General features: G+C 43.2%; 1 protein-coding gene across 1 annotated transcript in view; it reads left to right on the top strand.

Annotated features, from left to right (window-relative positions):
- Positions 1-8,575: 8,575 nt before the first annotated feature.
- Positions 8,576-23,841, top strand: part of NIBAN1 (niban apoptosis regulator 1) — a 60,383-nt gene continuing 45,117 nt past the window's right edge. The window contains exon 1 of the mRNA XM_048945842.1: positions 8,576-8,692. Within this exon, the coding sequence (XP_048801799.1) occupies positions 8,638-8,692 (55 nt within the window). The 5' untranslated portion in view covers positions 8,576-8,637. The remainder of the gene's footprint in view (positions 8,693-23,841) is intronic.

The raw sequence follows: 23,841 nt of genomic DNA, 5'->3' as shown, positions 1-23,841 counted from the left end.
AGAGGCTTGAGTCTAAAATTTTACAGGGTTTTATTCTGGGCATTGCACCAAGCAACAGGTAATTGTTGGCAGGACTACAGGTTTAGATTTGCATACTGCTTTGAATCTACAGCAGTGCACAAAATGGGAGTTGAATAGAGGCCTTCTGGCAGCAGTTTGGACCCTTGCAATTATACTGTGTAGACAAAGTCCTTGAAAAACTTTTAAAATGGAGTGGCCATGGCAGAACAGGAGTGCTGTTAATTTTAACCTCCTGCCTACTTCCCTGATTCCTCAGTACTTGACAGAGTACTTCGGCTGCTGAGTTCTGTCCAGTACTTAGGCTTTGCAAAAGAGCAAGGAGAGGGTTTGTGGCTGCACATTATTATTATTATTCGGACAAAAGCTAGCCTTGAGGTAGTTCAATTACTAAGTATTCAACATGACATCGTCAGAAATAAAACAAAGCCACTGCTGTTTCTTTTGGTTATTTAGACTTGCAAGTGCTAGTTATTTGCCTATCTGACCACATCAAGAGAAAACACATGAAGTTTAAGACGAAAAAAAGCCGCTTCTAGAAGAAATTCTATCTGGGTATAAACAGAACAAAATTTCATGGTGAGAACAATTACATATTGGAATAGGTGGCCCAGGGAAATGGTAGAATTTTCTCACTGGAAATATTCAAGATCTGGCTTGACAGAGACTTGGACAACTGAACACAACAGCCCCGTTTCCAGCAGAACGTTGGACCAGATGGTCTCCAGAAGTCTCTTCTAACCTAGACTTTTCTGTGATCTGTGATAATATTCCTAATCATCATGTTTCAAAGTAAGCTGAATAACAGAAGAATGCTTTTTTTCTTTCATGTCAGGAAAGAGAGGATTTCAGTGCCTATGGAAATACTAACTTTATTATGAAACAGAAAAGGAAGGAAAAGCAACAGCTGCATTGCACTCACGAACATTATTGCAACAGACTGTGATCAGAACCAATTTAGTAAATCTGCACTATCTGAATAGCCAGGAGAACAGAGATTTCTGCTAAAATTTATCCCAAAAAGTCATGATTTTTTTTTCTTTTTTTCTGCAGAAGGCTGTTTTACAACAATGACTGTGCCAGTATGTTCAATGCAGTACAGCAAAAATACCAAAGTTACAGTGATAGATGTGTGTATATAAAAGCAAGCAATATTTTTGCGTATTATTCCTTTCTGTAAAAGCGAGATAAGTGCTGACATTTAAATTGCCTTGAAAAAGACAGTCTTACTAGTGATTTGATAGAGCTTATCAATTGTAAGTGGATTGCTGTCATATAGAAGTGCACAAAAGAACTGAACTAAAAGGAGATATTAGATACTTTCTAAGTTGTACAGATCAAGACTGTATGTTGCACTGCTACTGCAGCAAACCATAGTGCTTAGACAAATCAGCATTAATCACTGTAAGAGACATAACAGACACTGCACTTGGCATGTGTATATGACTTGCTCGGCAGTAATGCAGAAGTATATTTAAAGAAATGTTTTAGTGTTTAACACAGAAGAACATAAAACAAAACAATGCTAATGCAACAGACGGACATATGTTTTGTAAGATACAGCAACTGCTCTACTGATAGCTAGAGCAAACACAAGCCAGATAAGCTAAATAACAGATTACTTGTTGCCCACATTAACGACTAGAAGAGCAGGAGAGTTAGTGTAAGGAAATCAGTGCAAAGGAAGGTAATACACTCTTCCATCTTTCCATTCCATTTTCTCCTAGGAGACAATGAAGAACTCCATGTCCAAGAATTATTACCTGAATAAGTCTTGGTTATAATAAATGGCAAAGATTCCTGGTTCTCGCTTCAGCAATTTATATACCAGTTAGCGTTACTGCAGCAGATCCAACAAATAAATTGTGCCATTCACAAACAAATCATGTCACACCGAGTGCTGGAGCTTCTCTTGCATGGGCAAATTCTTGCATGTCTGCAGATGAGACGGAGAGGAGCACGAAGCTAACAGGATTACAAGGATCAGCAGGTACCTCACCCACTGACATGATTAGTGTGTTGTGCCCCTTGCTGGGAAAGCTTATTGCTGTGTAGCTTCCCCAGGTCAGAAGCGAGGTATGAATGGATGGACTTATGGACTTGAGAACGTAAGCTTCATGAGCAGAACTTGTAAACATGTTAGGATCCATTTACTATGGTTAGAAACCTAGGAGTGCTAAGGTTTCCATAAATTATCTAGAAAGAAAATTAAGCAGTGAAGACAATCATTTCTGAGAGACAGGGGAAAAAAAAAAAAAAAAAAAAAAAAAAAAAAAAAAAAAAAAAAAGCCAAACATTTCAGCTCTCCTTTGTGTATTGGTAATGCTTTTGAACTCTTGTAATGCATTCAGTGTGCAAGATGGTTTAGCAAATCCCATTTCAATCACGGCATATGCCTTCTTGGATAGGTTCCCAATAGGAGCTTCTCCATGGAAAATGGAGACTTGGAACAGGAAGACTGCATTTAAACCCTGTGTTTAGACTTAATGAATGTACTGTGGAAAAAAAAAAAAAAAAGAAGCAACCATAACCATCTGTGCCCAGAAGACACAAACCCAGATGTCATGGGGAGTATAGTCCTGTCCTTTATTAATCATGTCTGCATGATCATTCTGCTTCTGCAGCATTTGCCTACTGTATTTCTGGAAGACAGTTAATAATACACGAGCATCTCCTTGCTTGGGAAGAAAGTTTTGGTCACATCTTTGTTGTTCAGCCTATCTCCATTAACACAACTGCGCCCTATTTGATGCTCCTTCTGTCACCTGTGCTAAAAGCCTCCTGCAAATCTCACCCTATATATGAATTTTCACCACTTATGTAGTTGTTGGTTTTGTCTTCCCAAGCAGCTGTGGGTGCTGTTTTGAGGAAATAGAGTCCATTGAATCTACAAGGGATGGATTTTTACTGTGAAATTTCTGCTGACTCAACAGATCGAGCTTTGTCTCTTAATCTGCTCTTCTGTAGCTGTAGAAAGTGCAGTCAGCTGTGGTTTTTTATACTGTTTCTATACAGTATCTCTGTTTCAAGCTAAGGGAGAAAATCCGTGCATCAAGTGAGGAAGCTTGCATCAACAATGAATTTGCAGAGGCCCTGTATGTTAGCTGCATTCGACATTAGACTGTCGTTAACTAATTAAATTACAGCCTCTATTGCAAGCTGAGCAGGAAGATCACCTCCAGCATTGTCATTTAACAGATTTCATAACCTAGTGACTAAGAAGGAAATGGTGTTTGAATTTCCCAAATGTGATTTGTGTATTTAGTAAACAAGAGCATTTCAACACATACAGTGTATTCTAATTTGTGCATAAACAAAAAAGACATAATTCCTTAGCCACTAGGACAGGCAAATGGAGTAGACAACAGCCAGAGGCAATTCTCATCTCTAGGATTCTTTAATTTATGGTAAAGAAAATCAAGAACACCAGGTTAGGGATTCTGAATTTCATATCCCTATTCAGAAACTTCATTCCTTTCCCAGGTACACTTACTTCAGTGTTGCAACCTAACAAACTGAGTTTCCTCCATACTGATTCCCATTTGTATTTGGTTTGCTGAACCTCTTTACTTTTCCTGTTCTTCTAGATACAGCATTGCCTCTCCAGCCTTCCAAAGGCATTCTTCAGCTTCAGAGAGTCAAAAGGCTGGTATCAAAAGAACAAGAGCAAAACAATTATCTCATTAAGCTCCCAAATGGCAGGGTTAAGGCCAGCAACTCCAGCAGTAAGAACTGAAAGAGAAGGAAGAGATGGACAGGGGAAGCCGTTCACCACAGGCTGGGGATAAATTATTTCAAAGTTAAAGTAAGGTGCAGTCTCTTTTTCTGGTGAGGTTACTGGTTTCATAGGACTTTTCTGTGCAAGTCTTCATGGTGTCCAGACTGTACATCCTTCTCTATGACCAGAATGTCCAGAGCAGTACTCCAGAGAATCTGTTTATTTATAATAGGCCAATTTTAGAAAATGTTTTTAAAAAGCAATCATGATATTCAAGTTAGAAATATGCCATGCAAACAAAGAACTTGGGTATCTGATTATAAAAAGTATAACAGAACATATTGACAAATCTTTGTACTCCAAGTGAACTGGGAACCAAAGACACACTGAAGGGCCTTTACAGGTGGGAAAGAAATGAAAATAGTTTCTCTCAGAGGTATACAGCTAGTCAGATGCCTCCCTACTAATTCTGGAGTAGTGATTTTATTTAAGCAGCATTCTCAAGTTTTGCTTTACTTAATGTCTTTAAGACTTAAGTGTTCAAGCATTCCTACTCAAGTATCAAAACCCAGACAAGTTATAGCCATCATTTACAGTGTAGCAGTCATGACTTGTTTCACTCTTTAATGAATGACTAAGAAAAAAAAAAAGTTTTTTACTCCAAACTTTCTACTGCTCCATTCTAAGTGTGTATTCTTGAGGAACAAGATATATGCTGTTTGGATACTAAGACTGGAAATCCTAGCTCTGTCGCAAGGCCAATGTCCTCCTGAGCCTCACTGTGAGCTAGGTGTATGTATTTATTAAATGTTAGCAGAGGATAACTGAACTCTGACACATCACTGTTAGCACATTATAAGAAGGTTTAATTGTTGAAAAGTTTTTAAAATCTCTTGGATTATGGATTGGGTTCAGTTGTGTGGACTAAAATGACATTTATCACAGAATCGTTAAGGTTGAAAACGAGTTCCAAGATCATGAAGTCCAGCTGTCAACTCATCACCACCTTTCCCACTAAACCACTAAACCATATCTCCCAGAGCCACAGCTACCTTGTTCTTCAACACCTCCAGAGATGGCGACTCCACCACCTCCTAGGCAGCCTGTTCCAATGCCTCACCACTCCTCTGGAGAATAAATTGTTCCTAATATCCCCACCCGAACCTCCCCCAATGCATTTCCACTCATCCTATCACTGTTAAGAGAGAGCAATAAGGTCTCTTTTAGCTTCCTCTTCTCCAGACTAAACAATCCTAGTTCTCTCAGCCACTCCTCACTAGGCCTGTGCTCAGACCCCTCACATCTTTGTTGCCCTCCCTTGAGCACGCCCCAGTGCCTCAGTGTCTTTTTTGTACTGAGGTCCCCAAAACTGATCACATTTTGTCCTGCACCATCTTGTACACTGTGTTCTCTCACAGTACTACTGAAAGATAGAGATTCTTTTACAAATGATAAAATCTCACTACCAAGATATCTTCTGCTGTTGAAGTATACGTTTGCCTTGCTTTTCCTCCTTGATGAGTATTTCAGACTGTCATCTGTATCTTCTGAAGTAACAAAACTTGGGGGTTTCTTTCTTTGAATAGTTACCACACACGTCATTTTTCTCTCTTCCCTACAATATAGTAGCACTTCATGTGCTATCTTTCACAGCTATCTTCCTGTCAAGCCCTTCCTTAAGAATCAATCAGAATCTACTCTTCACCCGTCTGTGGGTTTTCAGTACCTCGTGCCACTCTCTTACCTTTTTTTGAAAGCTATGTTATCAAAATACTTCTTTTTTTTTTTTTTTTTTTCTACCCAGAACAATTGTGATTCTGTTAGAGTATCTTCCCCAGCTACATCTTAGGACTTCCTTCAAGCCTTCTGAAAATAGCCCGTAAGAGTAACATTTTTCTGTGTTACTGAGATGTGAGGGAGTCTGCACATATTTCACCAAACAGTCTGCCCTGAGAAAAGTGCTGCTTTTATATTTTGATATGTCTCCCTGGTACTCTCTGTAACCTAGTTTTGACATTTGTACAATAATGATTAACAGTTTCTTCTGGCAGTACATAATTATTATGTATTCTCAATGGTTTTATTGTTATTGCAGCTGTCTGTCAAGAGCACCTTGTTTTTCTGTTTACAGAAGTCAGCTGACTTAAATGGCTGCTTTCTTTTGTAGAAATCATATACAGTAGTTTTGGGTAATTACTCTTCTCTCCCAGTGGATATCACATGCATCTCACTTAAATGGTTCCACTGATTGATAAGGTTATGCTTATCTGCAGAAGCATTTAAACGTATCCAAATTATGCTTATGAAGCAACCAAGAAGGTTGTGGAAGAGTACATGTAGGATGAACCCTGCAGTTCCCTCTTAAGCAAGGCTGCAGTCAGGTGCTGTTTTGTACTCTATTGAAGCAAGTGGCTTCTTGCACACCTTACAATTAGACAAGTGTTGGTACACAGAGGAAGTGGCCCACAGCGGGGCACAGATTTTATCAGCCTGTCTGATAAGTTGTCTGCAGCTGAACAGCTTTGTGATAATTGTAAGGGCTGTGTTTGGCTAACAACCACTGCAAGTTTATTACTTGCATGCTATGGCTGCTTGTGTTGAGAAAGGATCTTGTTGTCAAGTTTATGTCATAGTCAAGTCAGGATTGAATTACAGTGAGATGATAAAGCAGTGAGTGTGAAGGGAGTCTCCTTCTTCCTCCTCTCCTGAAATAAAGCAGGAGGCTGATAGAAAATACAGTAGCACAGTGTCTGTGTAGGGCACATATTTAGCTATGAGAGATCCCAGTACATTCACTGGCTGCCTCATGGATCCAGACCATGTGTGCATCTTGGGCTCCAGTGATGCAGAAATCACATCTGTACTTCATTATGCTACACCACCACCAGAGATGGATCTTCTCTTCTTGGTTGGGAGGAGGTGCAGGCAGGATGTTCTTCACCTGGTTCAGGCACTCACATTCACTGGAATATGGAAGAGCTCCATCACGTTGCCCTTTAGGCCATAATACAAAACAGCTATTTAGAGAAGTAGTGATTCAGGAGAGAAGTGAAGCTTTTTTTCACCCTTAAGATCAGAATTTCACAGAGAAAACCAAACTTGTTTTGTCTTTGCTAGGTGTTTTTGTTTTGAAGTGTCACTTTATCACTGACAGCTTCAGTGTGGTTATGCTACATCAGATTAAAATCCAATAAGGCCAATTTCTTATCTTGGAGAAGGATAGGTCTGTTATTAAACAGTGCAGAAGGAAGATTGTTTATATCTGACCTTGCTTACATTTCTTACGGAATCTTTTTTAAGCTGCTGAACATACAAACTTTGATATTAAAATACAGCATTTCCTTATCTTAAAAGGAAAATTATGTTCTTTAATTAGCTTCTGAAGTGCTTGAGCATCTTGGGGATCAGATTCTACTGACACTTAAAATGTTATAAATAAAAATCTGTTTTCATTTTGTTTTCATCCTCACTGTAATTACACAGAGAGATTTCCCCTTCTGTGCATGCACACTGGCATCTGTTCTGGAGCACTGAGCTTCTGGGATTGGGTGTATTTTCTTAGTGCTGAATGATGACACAGAAGAGCAAGCCAGTCAAACTCTTGGATTTCCCATAGGTGCTCTCTCCAGATGCACAGAGATGACTTGCATCCTTCACAAGGCTGTACATGAGGAAAGGCTTCTCAGATAAGCAGCGCTTACTGGAGGCCAAATTCCACCCTGCAGAAATGCTTCAAAATGCAGGACAGCACACAGTGCGTTTCCTCTCTGCAACCTACTCACACTGCTCACAGACATGCCATGAACAGCCACAGCAGCTGCCTTCCTGCTGGTAAGCTTGGTCCTCCAAACAGAGGCATCAAACGCACCGGTGAAGGGCTCACCCCCCTTATACCTCTGAAGTGCACTCATTTAGTATGAGGCTAAATTCTCAGCCAAGATGCTTACAGACACCGGAAGCACTGTTTTAGAAGAACACTAAACTTGGTATTACCCAAAGGCTTCTGTTTTGTCTTCAGTATTTCTAATGTGCCTTAGTTTAGCATTGGTTTAAAAGCTTTGAGCTTCAGCCTGAAAGTTTTTAATCTCGGAGGGTACTTCCTGCATCACCATCTCAAGCAAAACTTAGAATGGTTTTGTAGCAGGTGAGAGGTGCGTGCAAGCAGAATCAGGAATATTTAGGTCTAAGACACAGAGCTTCCAGTTACTGTGAATCTTCAGTACAACCCATGTGTATTGGAACTCACCAGCTGCATGGTGAACTTATTGGGCACAGCATCATAGAATTACAGAATCCAAGGGGTTGGATGGGACCTTGAGACCACTGAGGCCAACCCTCTGCTAAAGTAGTTCCCTACAACAGGTCGCACAGGTAGGTGTCCAGCCGGATCCTCAGTGTCTCCATAGGAGACTCCACCACCTCTGTGGGCAGCCTGTTCCAGCGCTCTGTCACCCTGACCATAAAGTTCTTCCACACATTTGTATGGAACTTGCTATGTTCAAGTTCTAGGCTATCGCTCCTTGTCCTATCTCTACACCCGTGCCGTGCTGCCTATTTCAAATCAACCGAGCCGGCACCATGAAAACTGCAAAACGGAAGAAAATACCTTAGCGAGTCGCATACCGTGGACAGCCACAGTGAAAACCTTACTGTGCAAAGAAACCCTTCTGCGCCGGGGTCGTGCCGGATGGCCCAGCCCTTAACGGCAGCGCCGCCACCGCACCCCGCAGGCTCACAGCCCGGCCGTGAGGCGGCGCCGGTCTCCGGGTCGGCATCGGGACGGCGGGGGCCGGGCCTCCAACCGGCGGCGGGGCGGCGCCTGCCGGCGCGGGGCGGGCGGCGGCGCGGATCCCCGGCAGCGCTCCCCGGCGGCTCCAGCCGCTCCGCGCTCCGCCGACAGCATGGGCGGCTCAGCCTCCGGGCCGTTGGACGACAGCAAGTGCGCCTACATCCGAGGTAGGGCGGCGGCGGCTCGGCTCGGAGGGACCCGGCTGCGTGGGGCTTTGCGGTGGGAGAAGCGCTGGGCTGGGGCTTGGGCGGGAGGTTGGGACGGTCCGGGAGTGAAAATGCCGAAGTTGTTTTAAGTGTGTGCTTGTCACGCTGTTAAAGTCTGCATTCTCCAGGGTGCGTCTTGGGGTGTATTTTTATTAATTTGAGGTAATTGCAAGAATGCGTTGTGCTCTCACCTGCCTGCACGCAGCACGGCAGGGATTTGCAAAGAGTTTCCCAGGAGTCACAGCACAAAGACTTCCAAACGTCAGATGGATGGCTTTGACCCAAAAGCAGTTGGCAGAGATGTGTGGATTTGTCTACGAGGTCCCTTCAGCGCTGCCCCGGTGCGGGTGGCCCCGGGTCCCCTCGGAGCCACAGGGGAGCAATCTGTGAATTCCTTTATCGTTGACACATTCCCACATCACCGCCAACATCGCACTTCCACAGCAGAGTCCTTCAGGTGCGTGTGTGAGTGAAGGCAGCCAAGAGTGCCCGAGAAGCCTGATGCTGAATTACTGCAGTGAAGAGATTCGGGAGCGTTTTAGCTGCTTCACAGCAGTGCAGGAGGACATGCGATTCAGATGTGTTTGGGCTGGGCTGGGGCACTGTCGGAGTGAGGTGCCCACCCATGCCTAGAGCACACCGAGCACAGCTGCGCTTTGCCCAGCCTGTGTACAGGCAGATCATTGTCAAAAACCTAATGAAATCATTATCTCAAGCTTGCTGTCTTACTGGAAGTGAGAGTGCCCCGCTCTCGACTCTTGCTCTGCAAAAGAATTAATGAGGCACTTTGTGCAGAGTCAGCCCTTAAGTTATTACCTCCAGAAGGAAAAGCAATCAGGAGGAGCATCCTATACCGAATCGCATCCTACGCCACACGGGGCAGCAGCTCTCAGGCTGGAGCGTGCAGGATGTGGTACTTGGTGCTGCCCGGTGTGTGCCTCGGGCCCCCGGCCCGCATAGGGAAGCAACTCAGCTGCTGATTCCGTAGGTGGAACAAGAAGCAAACTTTGAGCTTTTCTTCCATGTGCAGCAGGACTGCTGCCTGCTTGCTCTCGGTAATTGGATTACTTGCTGTCATAATGGTAATTTCGAACAGTGTAAAGCCCTCTAGGTTACTTAGAAAACTCTCGGTAACAAATGGAAACAAGGGGCTGAAGGCTGAAGAAGTCGGCTGATATGGTCTCTTCATCAACATGCATGCAGATTTAGAGGCTTTGTAATTTCCAGAAGTCTCTTTGCCCACTTTGGCAAAAGTGTATATATTTTCTCTAGTTTTTGGACTGAGCCCTTAAAAAAAAAAAAGAAAGAAAAGACTTGTGGAGGAGATAATCCTTTGTAGGATTTTGGTTGGACCACATGGGAATTACTCAGGATGGAAAGATGCAACTGAAAGTGAGTTTAAAGAATCGACAATAATAGTTAAGAGACTGGCAGTTGGTCATGCGAAAAGGGTTTGTTAGAACAATTTGTGCTCCCAGCTTGATGAGGCATGGGCTAAACCTGTGGCGGGAGGTGTTTGTTGCATGATTTGTCCAATGGTATTCAATGGGTGCTGCACCCAACAGGGAGCAGTATGGGCAGGTAGCGGGGCGTTATGCACTCAGAGTGCAATTATGAAACTGGAGAAAAAGGTGAAAGTGCCATAAAGGAAAAGCTTAGTAGCATGCCCTCTGCTGGAGATTCCAAATGGAGCTGACAAAGTCTGCTTAGGGGTCTCTGCTTTCAGGTGGGATCAATCAAGGCAGCCCGTCTGACAGTGGGAGGGAAAATGATGAAGTATAATGACCTTACGTTGGGCCAGAGGAGGTTCAGGTTCAATGTGAGGAACAATTTATTCTCAGAAAGAGTGGTGGAGTCACTGTCCGTGGAGGTGTTGGAGAACTGAGGGATGTGGTTTAGCAGGCATGGAGGTGATGGGCTGATGATTGAACTTGATGATCTGAGTGGTCTTTTGCAACCTTCATGATTCTGAGGGAGGAATGGCCCCACAGGACACAGCAGTTTCCGTTTCTGCAGCTCCAGCAACACGGTGGTACACCAAGCTCTGTGGTCTTTTGGGAACAAATGTTTTTGAATTTGGGGAAGTAGAGAGATTTTAAAAACTCACTGCCAGCAGTTTCAACAGGTATGTCTTAAAAGGGTGTAATGTGCAAAAAACTTGAAGTTCTCCAGAGGTTGTTTTTATGAAAGCAGCTTGCTATACTTGACCATATCCAATCTGTCCATTGCTGTAAAAGTCAAGCTGTCTGGAGGACAAGGCTTTGTAGTCAAATACTTTTAATCTGTTTGTTTGTCTAAAAGCTGTTATTCCTCCTTCCTCTCCTGCTTTTCCATCATTTCTTTTCTTGCTTAGGCAGATGGGCAGCTGTGGCCAAGGGGTGATAACTCCCATGGGTTCCTTGTTGCTCAGGGCTTTTTTTCTCGCAGACCTCCCCACCTCATCCTTCCTTTCATCTGACAATGAGAGCTGTTACTTAGCGTCTGCAAGACATTTCTTAATGGCCATTTGCTTTGCCTATGAGTTTTAGTGTGGTACTAATTAAGATGAGATTTTCTTTTGTACAAGGATAAAACACTTTTGATGTGTTCCTGCAAGATACAGCGTAGCTCTAAAAGATGATGGACTCCTCTTGTTCTGTCAAGTCGTAGAGACTGAAGAGCAGCCTCTCATATCCTTCCGTGAAAAGAGAAGATAACAAGATCTGCTGCTGGCTTGACAGGAAACCACATGCACAGATACCAGCAGAAGTAAGGGGAGAGAGAACTGCAGTGCCAGATGCAGCTCTGGAAGCAAATCCTTGCCCACAGCCAGCCAGAGTGCACACAGCCATGGGCAGGGGTGTTGGAAGGTGGGAGAGTAACTTGGATTTAATTGTGGAAAAGTTGGCCTTTTTTTTTGGACAGGCGCTCAGACCGTATATTTGATTTTCTGCTTTAAGCTGTTGTGTAGGACCTTCTGGTTTTAATTTGGTGGACGGCTGCAAGTCCAACGGAGTTTTGTTAAAGTCTGGCTGTACTTACAGCCTTTTCTCTCAGCCTGTTACAAGTTATGTCTCTCTGTGTTTTGGAAATCCTCTCTCTTGTTTCCACAGGTTAGCATAGCTGCATGGAGTGGGCATAATTGCTTCTTACAAAGAAAGAGAGAAAGAGAGAAAGAGAGAAAGAGAGAGAAAGAGAGAGAAAGAGAGAAAGAGAGAGAGAGAGAGAGAGAGAGAGAGAGAGAGAGAGAAAGAAAGAAAGAAAGAAAGAAAGAAAGAAAGAAAGAAAGAAAGAAAGAAAGAAAGAAAGAAAGAAAGAAAGAAAGAAAGAAAGAAAGAAAGAAAGAAAGAAAGAAAGAAAGAAAGAAAGAAAGAAAGAAAGAAAGAAAGAAAGAAAGAAAGGGAAATGGGTGGGAAATTCATACTGCACTGTGGATATTAGTTTCTCATTGTATGCATCTTGCTGAGTTTATAAGTTCTTGAAGGTCTTAAGAAATGAAGTTTTGAGGAAAAATCTGTTTGCTTTTATCTGCTTTCTGAGAAGATTTACTCCTCTGGGAGGGTGTTGCTGTTGGAGCCAGTGGCAGATTTTAATCCCCTAGTTTTATAAACTGGAGCTTGTGTTGGAAAGTAGAGGTTGCTTCTCCTTGCTTCCTGCGCTCTTTAATTCATGGGGGCAAGATGCTTGACTTTAGCTTTGACTGAATGCAAGGAAAGAGCATCAAGGGGCATTGACTGATAGGAGGTGAATTTGCCACCCAGCTTGAATAGCATTTACTGAGCTCGGTAACTTTCAGATTTCGGTGCTGAGACACCAAGGCAGGAGATAACTTTTCTGTTCAGTTTCTACTGCTTGCATAGTTCTATTAATTAATTTTCAGTGCCACTGCCAGGTTTCTATAAGTTGGCACATAGAACAAAGAAGAGAATTTCCCTCATCAGGGAAGGAGCTAAAATGTTGTGCTTGAATTTGTCAGTAAAAAGATTGTGATCACTGCCTTTTCACGTCTGTAAATGGTCTGAGGTTTTCACAAATGCAGAAATCTCAGTTAGCCATTGCATGGTACAGATTCTGCCTCTGCCAAAGCAAATGGGAAGCTGGGTTCGGTTCCTTCCCCATGTAGGACAAACTCTCTTCCACCAAAGCTAACCACTTAATCCAGTGCTACATCGTGGTTGGTACAGCTGAGTGTGATAATTGGGAAAGAAGAACTTGGTGGGAAAGGTCTTTTTGTGGTACTGTGGGTGAAAGTAAAGCTCAGGATGGAAAGGAAGACTTTTCTACTGCTCGTGTAGGAAGTGCTTTTCTACTGCTTGTGTAGAAGAAGCTGCATACAGTGCTGGATTAAGCACAGGATATCAAGAAGAGCTATATAATAGGGAAGGTAAGAAATGTGCTCACATGGGCCCCCGAATTGTAATTGGGAAGGCTACACTGTGTGTGTGGAGTTTGTTGCTCTTTTGTACTTGATGCTTTCCAAAATCGTGAAGATTTCAGGATTTTGGAAGATTTTAATTAGTACAGCATGGCCACAAATTAGAAGGCACTCTTTGCCTTTGGTGGAAACTTCATAGATATTAAAAGGAGAGCAAGAAGGCTCTCAGATAGTCCTTCAGATGATTAAAGCTTCTTTGTTGTTGATGCCTTTGGGCAGTAAAGCTTAAAAAACAGTGTCTGGACCGGGAAGGATGATATTCATAGTATCACAATCACATATTCTGTGATATTCGTGGGCAGTGTGCTCATGGCTGCTTTTAAATTACTGCAGCACTTCTTTCTCCAGCTCTTGCCTTTGCATATAATAAACACACAGTCTTCTTCTCACTTTATGAACAATATAAAATGGCTTCAGGCTTTTGAACGGGCATGCAAGCATTCTAGTTGCTTCTGCACTGAAGGGACAGTGATGAAACATGAGGCTGGCCCTTAGATGAAAGCAAGATTAAAGCTTGCTGAAATGGAGCAAATGTGTATGGAGGAAGGATTAGCATGTCTGAATTTTCTAAAGCTTTACCGTGTATTTTTTTTATCACTCTGACATACTAAGAAACCTCGGTGATGATTCTATTTTGATGCTTATCTTGTTACTCATAAGCTAAGATTTTGGCGAATTCATTTCTCCAGGTATTTAATTAACATTTTAATTTTTGAAATCTGGAGCATCTAGTCTTCGTGCTTCTGTGGTATTAGTTACTACTTGAGACTCCATCAGTTGCTCCCCAGTTCAAAACACAGAGATGAAGCTGTGCACAGTTGGCCACTGTTAGTATTCATTTATTGGATCTTGTTTTTAAAGCCAGGTAAACCACCACCTCAGGTGCTTTCCTGCTGGGTGCAGCAAGGGCCCATTGTGCATGGAGGCATGGTGCTGTCCCAACCTGACTGGGATGGCTGGCAGGTGTCTGTGGGTGTGTGGTGATGCTCAGGGATCTCTGAGGGTGCCGTGCCAGCCCTTTGCCTGGCAGCTCGGCTGTAACCCTTAATGGAGCAGGACAGCCTCCTTTGCACAAGCAAAAGAAACAGAGAAATGAAGGCCTGGGACAAGGGAGTGCCAGAGTAAGAGGAATCTGTGCCAGTTCCTGGTGCAGGGTCAGCCTTGCAGAGCTGATGTCTGCAGCACGAGGTGGGGATGCTAAGTGCTTTCGCAGCCAGCCTTAGGAAGAGCTGGCAGTGACTTCTTTATATTATAAAAACATCTGGGATTTCCCTCTGAGCTTTATGTTCCCAATTGAAGGCATCGGCAGGTTTTGCTAAGCTCAGATGGCTTCTCCATGCATGCACAGTGTTGCTAAACACCCCTGCTTGCTACTGGGGATGGCTCACTCACAGAAAACCATAGTGGAACTGCTTGCTGGTTTGATCTCTGTGTGCATTGGATTCCAGCTGAAAAACTTGGCCTCCTGCACAGTGTTTGGAAATGTGCTGCTGCCAAAGGGTGTTTCCCTATGCTTTGGAGACACTTGGCATTGTTTCTCTGAGTTTCCAAAAATGCCACCACTGGCCCAGCACTCAGCATACAGCTAATGAGTAATGCTCGTCTTGCACCTCTCTTTTGTTATCCTATGGGCTAATTTTTAAAGCTTTCTGTGATACTTTGCATCATCTGCACTAAATCACAGCTGCTGTCACTGAGCCTGAAGGCGTTCAAGAAACATTTTGATGTTGTACAGGGGAACATGGTTTAGTGGGAGGTATTGGTGGTAGGTGGATGGTTGGACTGAGTGATCTTGGGGGGCTTTTCCATCCTTGGTGATTCTATGATTTTCATGTATTTTCTTGAGGTCACAGTAGGGGGAAAACATGCTTTTGTTATTTTTGGGCAAAAATTTAATGGCAGGGTGTGAGCAAATGAGAAAAACAAAAGGCTTAGGAGCACTCTAGAAAGTAATATCACTGTCTGTAATTTATTCTGCCAGACACTTTCCACTGTTTTCAATTGCAAATGAGGCTTTGCCAGTCTTCAGTCGGAAGTTTCCATGCAGAGTGTCTGCTTCTGATTGCATATTTGAGGGAACTTCAGCTAAAATGGATAAGCTTGTCCACACTTACAGGGAAAGGCAGTGCCACACAGTGAACATGGCTTTCTGCAGTTCACTGTATTGGGAGTAAAGGTCCACAGATCTGAGGTCCTTGCTGCTGGTGCCTGAGGGAGAGCAGGATGCAAAGCAGATTCTTGGTATTTATTTTTTTTTTTTCTACTGGCTTCATTCAGTAGAGAGCCCCAGATTTGGTGTTTTTTTTTTTTTTTTCTTTTTTTCTTTTTTCCTTTCTAAGGTTTCCTGCAGCCAAGCTGCAGATTGCATTGCAGACATCCATCAGCTGCTCTTCTCTCCAAGCAAGCCTCTCTGTTAGATGGTGGCATTGCATTTCACATATGAGGAGCTGTGCCTGTTCATTTTGGACAGGCAGCCTGACAAATCCAGTGCTTTGTTTTTCAGGGATTTGTCCATTTTAAATCTTACCCCAGCTTTCCAGTGGGCTCCCTCTCTTCCCAGTTGTGATGCCTCTGTAAATCACAGCAAGACAGCAGAAGGAACCACCTGGAAGCTTCTGCCATGAGTGCCATGTGCTTCGTCCAGCTTCACAATAAGCCACAGATAAAGAGGCAAGATCTGGTTCCCAAGGGTGGCGCATGCCTGCCTAAAGTATAAATCAAGTCTGGCTATTTCCAACTCTGCACAAACCTAAAGAGCTCCACAATGAATGGGGCAGGTACCACACTGGTCTGATTATATGATGTTATTTTCAGATGTAATCAGATTTCTAGATGCAGAGAAGAAAAGCATCTCCGCTGCTTCTTGTGCTCTGTCAGTCTTCTAGGAAGCAGCAGCAAAAAGACTGATGTGCAGTGTCAGCAGTTGTGAAGGTTCAGCACAGCTGGAAGGAGATATCCAGATATTGTGATGTATAATGTGTCACCCAATTGTAAGGTGGTTCAACTTGATGGTGGCTTTTATGGTGCTTTTGGGGAAGAAGTCAGGTTGCAGTTAGAGTCTTATGCATGGCTAACATGATTTTTGCTCAGAAACCTGATTTGTTCCTGAAAGGCCTCTCATCCTTTGTGCAAAGGGAGGTAGAAGTATTGTAAATAGATGTATGTATATACATACACAACTTAATGATGCATTTCATTACGTTTCAAGTAGACATAGAAGGGGACAGACTGAACAAAAGACACATTGGAGACATGAGTTCTTGGTTTTCGTTTGCTTTAAAACACAATTGAGGTTCTGTAGTTATTTACTTGCTGTTTTTACCATCCTTGATAACGCAGTGGGCTTTCCAGGTATGGCCAAGAAGCAGGGAATCAAGGTTCCTTTATCCTTCTTTCAGCTGTAGCATGAAGAGGGCAAGAGGCAAAGAGCTCTGGTGTTGGAGTGGTGAAAACTGAAGTCCAGATACCTGATGCTGTGCAGTTGCAGTGGAATGCATGAGGGAGCAGGACTGAACATTTCTGGATGGATTTCAGGAAAACTTTGGTCTCAAAAAGCATGGTTGGCCACTGGCACAGGCTGCCCAGGGAGGTGGTGGGGTCACTGTCCCTGGAAGTGTGACACTGAAGGACGTGGTTAGTGGGCATGGTGGGGTGGGATTGGACTTGAGGATCTTAGTGATCTTTCCTACCTTTTAATGGTTCTATTATTCAACTCAAGTAATCAAGGTGATGCTGCTGTAGTGCAACAGTGTGGGCTGTTCACCCTCTGTTGTGTGGGAGTGCATCCAGCAGGGCAGATGCATGACCCAGGGTGACTCCTCAGCATTTTTCTTTAGGAGTCTGCCAGCTTTCCCAGGCCAGAAGTGGAGATCATTTACCAGAGTCAACGGGCTGAACATATTTTTCCATGGCACTGGAGCACACAGAGCTGCAGAGACCCTCGTTTGCAGAACGCAAAATGACCAAGTCCTGCACAGTGCACAGGAGCCTTGCTAGGCTGCAGCCACTGGTTGTTCCAGCTTGGTTTGGGATCTTTTTTGGTAAACCCTTCTTGCTAAACTGTCAGGAATCCTACAAAGAACCTTGTGTGTGCTGCACAGGAGGATTTAATCCAGGGGAATTCAACACAGGAATCCAAGTGTGCTTTCTGTGAAGGATACACATATGTCTGTCTGAATATCACACACAATAAATGTTCTGTTTACCTCAGAAATAAAAAATGTTCTATCCAAAGCAATCTGGCAGTCTGGGAGAGCGTCCTTGTCCATTCACTCAACTTGTGGCATAAATCAGACACTGCATTTTGGAAAGAGCTCTGGAGCATTCTGGTGAAAGGCCATAGGATAGGCATCACTCCCAGTTTCCGTGAGCTTCACTGGCACTTGACCTACATGCAGAAGGTATTTACATCCCGTGCCAAAGTCTCCATTCAGCCTTCACAGTATGTTTAATAGAAGAAATTGATCTCTAGGAAATCCAATAACTTTTTCAGCTGTAGAATCGAATCAGTACTAAATAGAAGATGATGCTAATAGCTGCTTCTGTCAGCCTCTTCATCAAAACCAGTCTGATGCAATATGGAAGGATGTTCATGTGGGATTTAATGCAGTTTAGCATCCAGAAATCAAGGCATCTTGAAATCCTGAATCCTAATTTAACTTCACTTCTAGGTGCATAATGCTTGATAAGGTCATTAGGGTATCTCAAGTCAAAATCCCTGTCACTCCCAACCATTAAAATTGTTCATGCATAATGAATTATTTTTGTTTGAAAGGCATTTATTTTAGGGAACAAGGTCTTTTTTGATATCATATTAAAAGCTCAGAGTAATGTTTTAAATTGTAAGTGCCTCCAAATAGAGTAGGGAAGGAAATGCAAAGCCATTTCAGATGTCTGCTGTGCGTTCAGCCCAAATGCATAAACACTCCCAGCACTTCAGTCTGTTACATGGGCCACACTGCATTTTTTGGCCAGCGATAGGATTTGGCTCTCATTTCTCTCATTCCTTCTGAGCTAAGTATTTTAATTATATGCTGTATGTTTTCCTTATGGAATGGCTGCAACATGCACACTTGGTTTTGTGGTAGCTGCCGTGCCGCTGGGTGGAATGACCACGGGCATTTCACTAGAGCAGTTCCTTTGTAAATTTGGTTGTCCTTGTTATTGACTTTCTTTAGAAGATACGACGACAAGGAAGAATACATGTAGCTCATAGCTCCCTCCCACTGCCTCAATTCCTTCCTCCTGGATTTGAGTTGGAGATGCTGAGAGCAGGCGCACCCAGCAGGCCCATAACGAGGTCCTGTTTGCTTGCACACTCGAGGTCCGAAGAAAAATGAGCTTCTTTAGAGGACTTCTGTCTGCAGAGGTTGGGCACCATGGGCTGGAATGGTCTGTGATAGTCCCTTGGCAGCTGGAGTAAAGCAGCCAAGTGAGAGCAGCACTGGGCCTGCCTGGAAAAAGGAGCTGGATCCGCAGTGAATGAAGGAGGAAGGCGCCCATCTGAATCAGCCACCGACTTCCCCAACACGTGCAAAAACGCAAAGCTGCTCAGCACATCCCCTACCAAACAGGGATGGCTCAGGCTGGCACCGTGCCACAGCACAGGGCTGTTACCAACACAGAAATGCGCAACACAATATGTTGGTAAGAGCGTAAACACTATGTGGTAATTCAGAGCAAGAGCTTGTGGTTTGGCAGTTATTAATCTTGCTGCGTGGCTTTTCCTTAGCGTGCCTGAAATATGTAGGCAGCAGGAAGTGTGGTCAGCTGCAAAGCTGCTGCACTCTTTGGGTAAGGCTTGGCATCAGCAGGTGTCAGTTCTGTGAACATGAACTGAAATTCATATCAAGGTGAGACCCAGTCCCTGCAACAGCTGAGGTGTCTGCAGTCCTGCTGTTGGAGGGTGCGTGCAGTTTTCAGAGGGATGTAACCAATTGTAAATTGACTGCTGAATTTGAAGACGCTGTACCAAAGGCCAGGTTGAGTTTCTGCGATCATTAAATGCAGTAGTGTCATCTGAATCGCTGCCAGAGTCGTGAGCGTGCGCAGTCTTGGGAGGATGTGAAATCCCTCTGTCAGATGGGGCCCATCTCTCTATTCATTACTTCAGCTTCTTTTGGATGATGGGAAAGGAGACATCTGTAAAAAGTAATAAGTCCTCTTTCCTTCCAGAATAAGACTATGAGTTTTCCAGCTGTTGGCTAAGACAGGTTTTCCTGTTGAAATAGCTTTTGTCTGATGTAAGTCTAAAACAATATGGCTATGGTAACTGAAAATATTTCTTTGTCAGTTCTGTCCTCTTTTAGTTTTAGTTGTAAATTCAAATATTCCTGTTCATTGTTGCTTCTCATAGCAGCTGTTTGACTTTTAAAACCTCACAGAGTCCTCCAGTAAAGTACATGCTATTGATAAAATGCTTATGTTCTTTTGGTTATAGTTTTTCCTTTACCATAATGCTTGCCTAATATTCTTTGATCTTCATAGTGGATTCTCATGGTTTCAAAACATGCTCTTGCTTTCCTTCAAAAGTCCTGTCATCTCAAATAATGCAAAACCAGCCCATAATACTGATTCATGTGGTTCTTGGTTGCAACCACAATAATATGGACTGTGCCGTATATTTGTCAGCCGACGCCATTCCATATTCATAAAACATGCCTTGAGATCTCTTTTTAGATCTCTGGAGTTTAAAGATTAGCTTATTAGGCATCTCTCTAATGTGTAATTATTCTGGGATGAATAAGACGTTTGCCAGAAGATATGCAATTTATATTCAGTAGACAAGCAAATAAGAATGTATGTTTAAAAATGAGCTTTCCAGAGCAGTTTTGCAAAAAATGACTGTTCTAATACACTTAAAATACTTTTATTTAAATAACTTTAGGAAAAAAGACACAACACAAAACCAAGTGCTGGCTAGCGAAGCAGTTCTACTTTTTATCTTAAATGTTTATTTACGTACTGTAATTCTGTATTTTCTTTCAATTTTGAGATACAGCATTTTGCCAGTTAGAGGAGCCCTAGGAAATGAGGAGTGTCTCAGAAAAGGCATGCTAGGCTATCTGCTAAGTCTGGATTCCAGGGTTGGATTATCTGCTCCAGGTATATTCCTGTTGCTCTGTGCTAGTTCATCTTTGAATGAGACAGGCTTTGATGCGTGCATTTCCTACAGAAGGTTCTTCTGAGATAGGATAAGCAGATACTCTTAACAGATCCATGCAAAAATTTGAAACATTAGAACATCATAAGGGTTGTAAAGCACTGTAATAGGCTCCCCAGGGAGGCGGTTGAGTCACCATCCCTGGATGTATTTAAAAACTGTTTGGATGTGGTGCTCAGGGACATGATTTAGCAGAGGGTTGTAAGAGTTAGGGTGGTATGGTTAGGTTGTGGTTGGACTTGATGATCTTTGAGGTCTTTTCCAACCTGAAGAATTCTGTGATTCTGTGATCCTATGATTGGGCGTTTAATTATTTGGCTTGGATCTAGAGGTAGTCAGCACACAGGAGATCAGTGGCATCCCAGCAGTTCCACAGACACAAGGAGTTGTGTCACACTGATGGCACTCAAGTAATTTCCCAACAAATCGTTGGATCTTCACCACATGTATTATCATTTTAGTGACAGAGGCACTTCTGAAAGTGAAAGAATCATGATAAAAGGACTTGAACTTGATACTGATTCAAAAGAGGTTGTAAGGAGCCTTGTATCTTCTAGACTGTAGTTAGCAGTTGTTGCCTCAAGCTCACGTTTTGAGAGAGGGACATGCATCAAAACTGGAAACCTTTATGCTAGATCTGAGGCCTGAGTTTTGTTGTGCTAACCTCTGAATTCATGAGATGTGCAAGAAAATTGTAACTCACTGTAAAGCCAAACTTTAGGAGCCAGAATATTCTACCTGAGACCATGTAGTGCACATTTTTAACACTTTCTCTCCTGGTGGCGATGCTTGTGCACTGTAAATATGAAAAACTTATGAATCATAGTAGCATTTTTTTTATGAAAAACTTTTCCAAAATTCCCAGCCTGTTACTCTCATTCAGTGTTCCTTTTTACTGTTCTGCTTTTTGATTAACCAAGAGCTGGCTTATTTGTATAAATCTGCTGGCTTTATGCAAAACTGATGGTGAAACTCTTGGTGAAACACTTGCTCAGCAGTGCTTGAAAGGGTGAATAGTGAAGAAGTGACGCCTCAATGTACAAAGTTTTGTTACTGCATGACTGGTCAGAAGAGATGATTGCATGGCAGCAGAGAAATGAAGAGGTCTTTTGGAGTAATGATAGGGGGATGGAGTTTCCAAAGTATGTAGATTCAGAAACGTGTGGGAGTGTTTTGAAGTCATGCTGGATGCTATTAGGTAGGAGAACACATCATAGAAATGAATTGCTTATCCTGTGATACAGTGTCACTGGGGTGTGAATCCCAAATGAAAATGGAAAATGGATTGATGTGGCTTTCCCTTTATTTGTTTCTCAAGAATCATAGGATCATTAATGTTGGAAAAAACCTCTTAAGATCATCTAGCCCAACTGTCCACCTACCACCAGTGCTGGCCACTAACCCATGTTCCTCTGTACCACATGTGCACATTTCTTGAGCACCTCCAGGGATGGTGACTCAAGCACCTCCCTGGGCAGCTTGTGCCAGTGCCTGACTACTCTCTGGAGAATGAGTTTTTCTTAACCATAGAATGGCTTGGTTTGGAAGGGACTTCAAGGATTATCAGGGTTCAAGCCCCTGCTGCAGGCAGGATTGCCGATCAGTTGATCGGGTACTAGATCAGGTTTTCCAGGGCAACCTGGCCTTAAATATCTCCAGGGATGGGGCATCCACAGCCTCTGGGCAGCCTGTTCCAGTGCTTCACCACTCTCAGTAAAAAACTTACATCTAATCTAAATCTCCCATCGCTTAGTTTAAAGCCTTCCCTCCTTCCTATGACCATCTACCTGTGTAAAAAGTTTTATTTTCTTCCTGTTTATAATCTCTCTTTAAATATTGGAAGGCCATAATGAAGTCTCCCCGTGGCCTTCTCATCTCAAAATTGAACAAGCCCAACTCTGGTTTGCCTTCACAGGAGAGGTGCTCCAGCCCTCTGATCATCTTCATGGCCCTCCACTGGACCCTCTACAAAAGCTCCACATCTTTCCTATGCTGGGGATTCCAGGCATGGACGCAGTACTCCAGATGGGACCTCAGAAGGGCAGAACAGAGGAGGACAGTCACCTCCCTTGCCCTGCTGGCCACCCCTCTTTCATGCACCCAAGGATACCATTGGCCTTCTGGGCTGCTGGTGCTCATTGCTAGTTCATGTTAAGTTTTTCATCTACTGGGACCCCTACGTCCTTCTTAGCAGAGCTGTTCTCAAGGAGTTTTCTCAGGCTGTATACATTCTGAGATTACCTCAACCCAAGTGCAAAACTTTGTGTTTTGCTTTGTTGAGCCTCATTAGGTTACCCAGGGAAAGAGGCAGAAGATGCAGCCTGATTTTAAACTACCATCAGAGAACTTAAACCTGACTTGAAATGTGATGCCAGCAGCTGTTGGAAGAGTTCAGGTTTAGATGAAAATCAAAATAAGGCTGCTTGTGGATACTGGGCACTGACAGGGGCTCATGGCCAGTTTTTGCAGAGTGGCCCTACAGGGGTTGGAGAAAAAAACTGGACATTCTCACAGACCCTCTTCTATGTTTTGCAGTAACCTGACTGAAGATTCTGGGGAAAGACAGGGTGAAAAACATGCTGTATAATTTTGAAGTTTCAAAGTATATCCACATAACCGTAGTTGTTTGTAGTGACCCAAATCCAGTTCTTGTTCTGAAGACTTGCACCAGTGTAAACATTCTGTGACCCTGTTGCTGTCAAAGGTGCCTTCAGTATCTTTGTCCCCAGCTGTGGTCTGTAAATGAGCCTCCCCGCCTGGCTGCCTCCCTGGTAAAATGAGCTGTGACTGTGCACTTGCACTGCAGTTCAGTAGACAGGAGCTAAATATGTTTGGAGTAGCATTGCAAGTGATTACTTCTGCATTCAGAAAATGAAAATTTAATCTGATGTATGTCAACTTTCCAGATAAAACTCTTATCACACACACAAAAAAAAAAGCTTTTTTTTTTTTTTTTAGTTTTTATCAGCTCTTGCAGATGGCATTCTTAGGGCTGTTTTTTTTGTTTGTTTGTTTGTTTGTTTTGAGTCCTTTAAGTAAAACCTTTTGCAAAACACAGAAAGGCTGATGTGGAGAAACAAAATAGAGGACCATATTCTTCTGCAAGAGGAGAAGTACCCATGTGGATAGTAGCCCAGGTGGGGTTGATACAGGAGAGATTTACAGAGTCCCATGATGGAAGGGCTACGCCTTCTGAAACCAGAGCTGTACCATTGATCAGACAAAAGCAAGAGCAATGAAGGCAGTCTGTTAAAGCACTGATTGAGGCATCACCATCGAAGATTGCTGTAGATAAGAAACCAGGCCATTTTAACACATTCTTGTCGTGCAGCTTCACCTGAACATGCTGTATGTGTGGATGCATGCATTGCCACAGGCTGTGGTGGCATGCAAACAAGTGCTTTTGGTTTGGCTGTTCATGGAGGTTGTGCTAAACCCCAAGGGTTGCAGGCTTACTGTGAATTCGCAGGAGAGCACTCACCTGCCAAACCATTCCCAAATAAATCCTTGGGAATGAATTTCCTCTGTTTATTA

This window comes from Lagopus muta, chromosome 5, assembly GCF_023343835.1.
Source record: "Lagopus muta isolate bLagMut1 chromosome 5, bLagMut1 primary, whole genome shotgun sequence".
Taxonomy (NCBI): Eukaryota; Metazoa; Chordata; class Aves; order Galliformes; family Phasianidae; genus Lagopus; species Lagopus muta.
The sequence above is the reverse complement of the archived record's forward strand: the minus strand, read 5'-3'. Positions and strand labels throughout refer to the sequence as shown.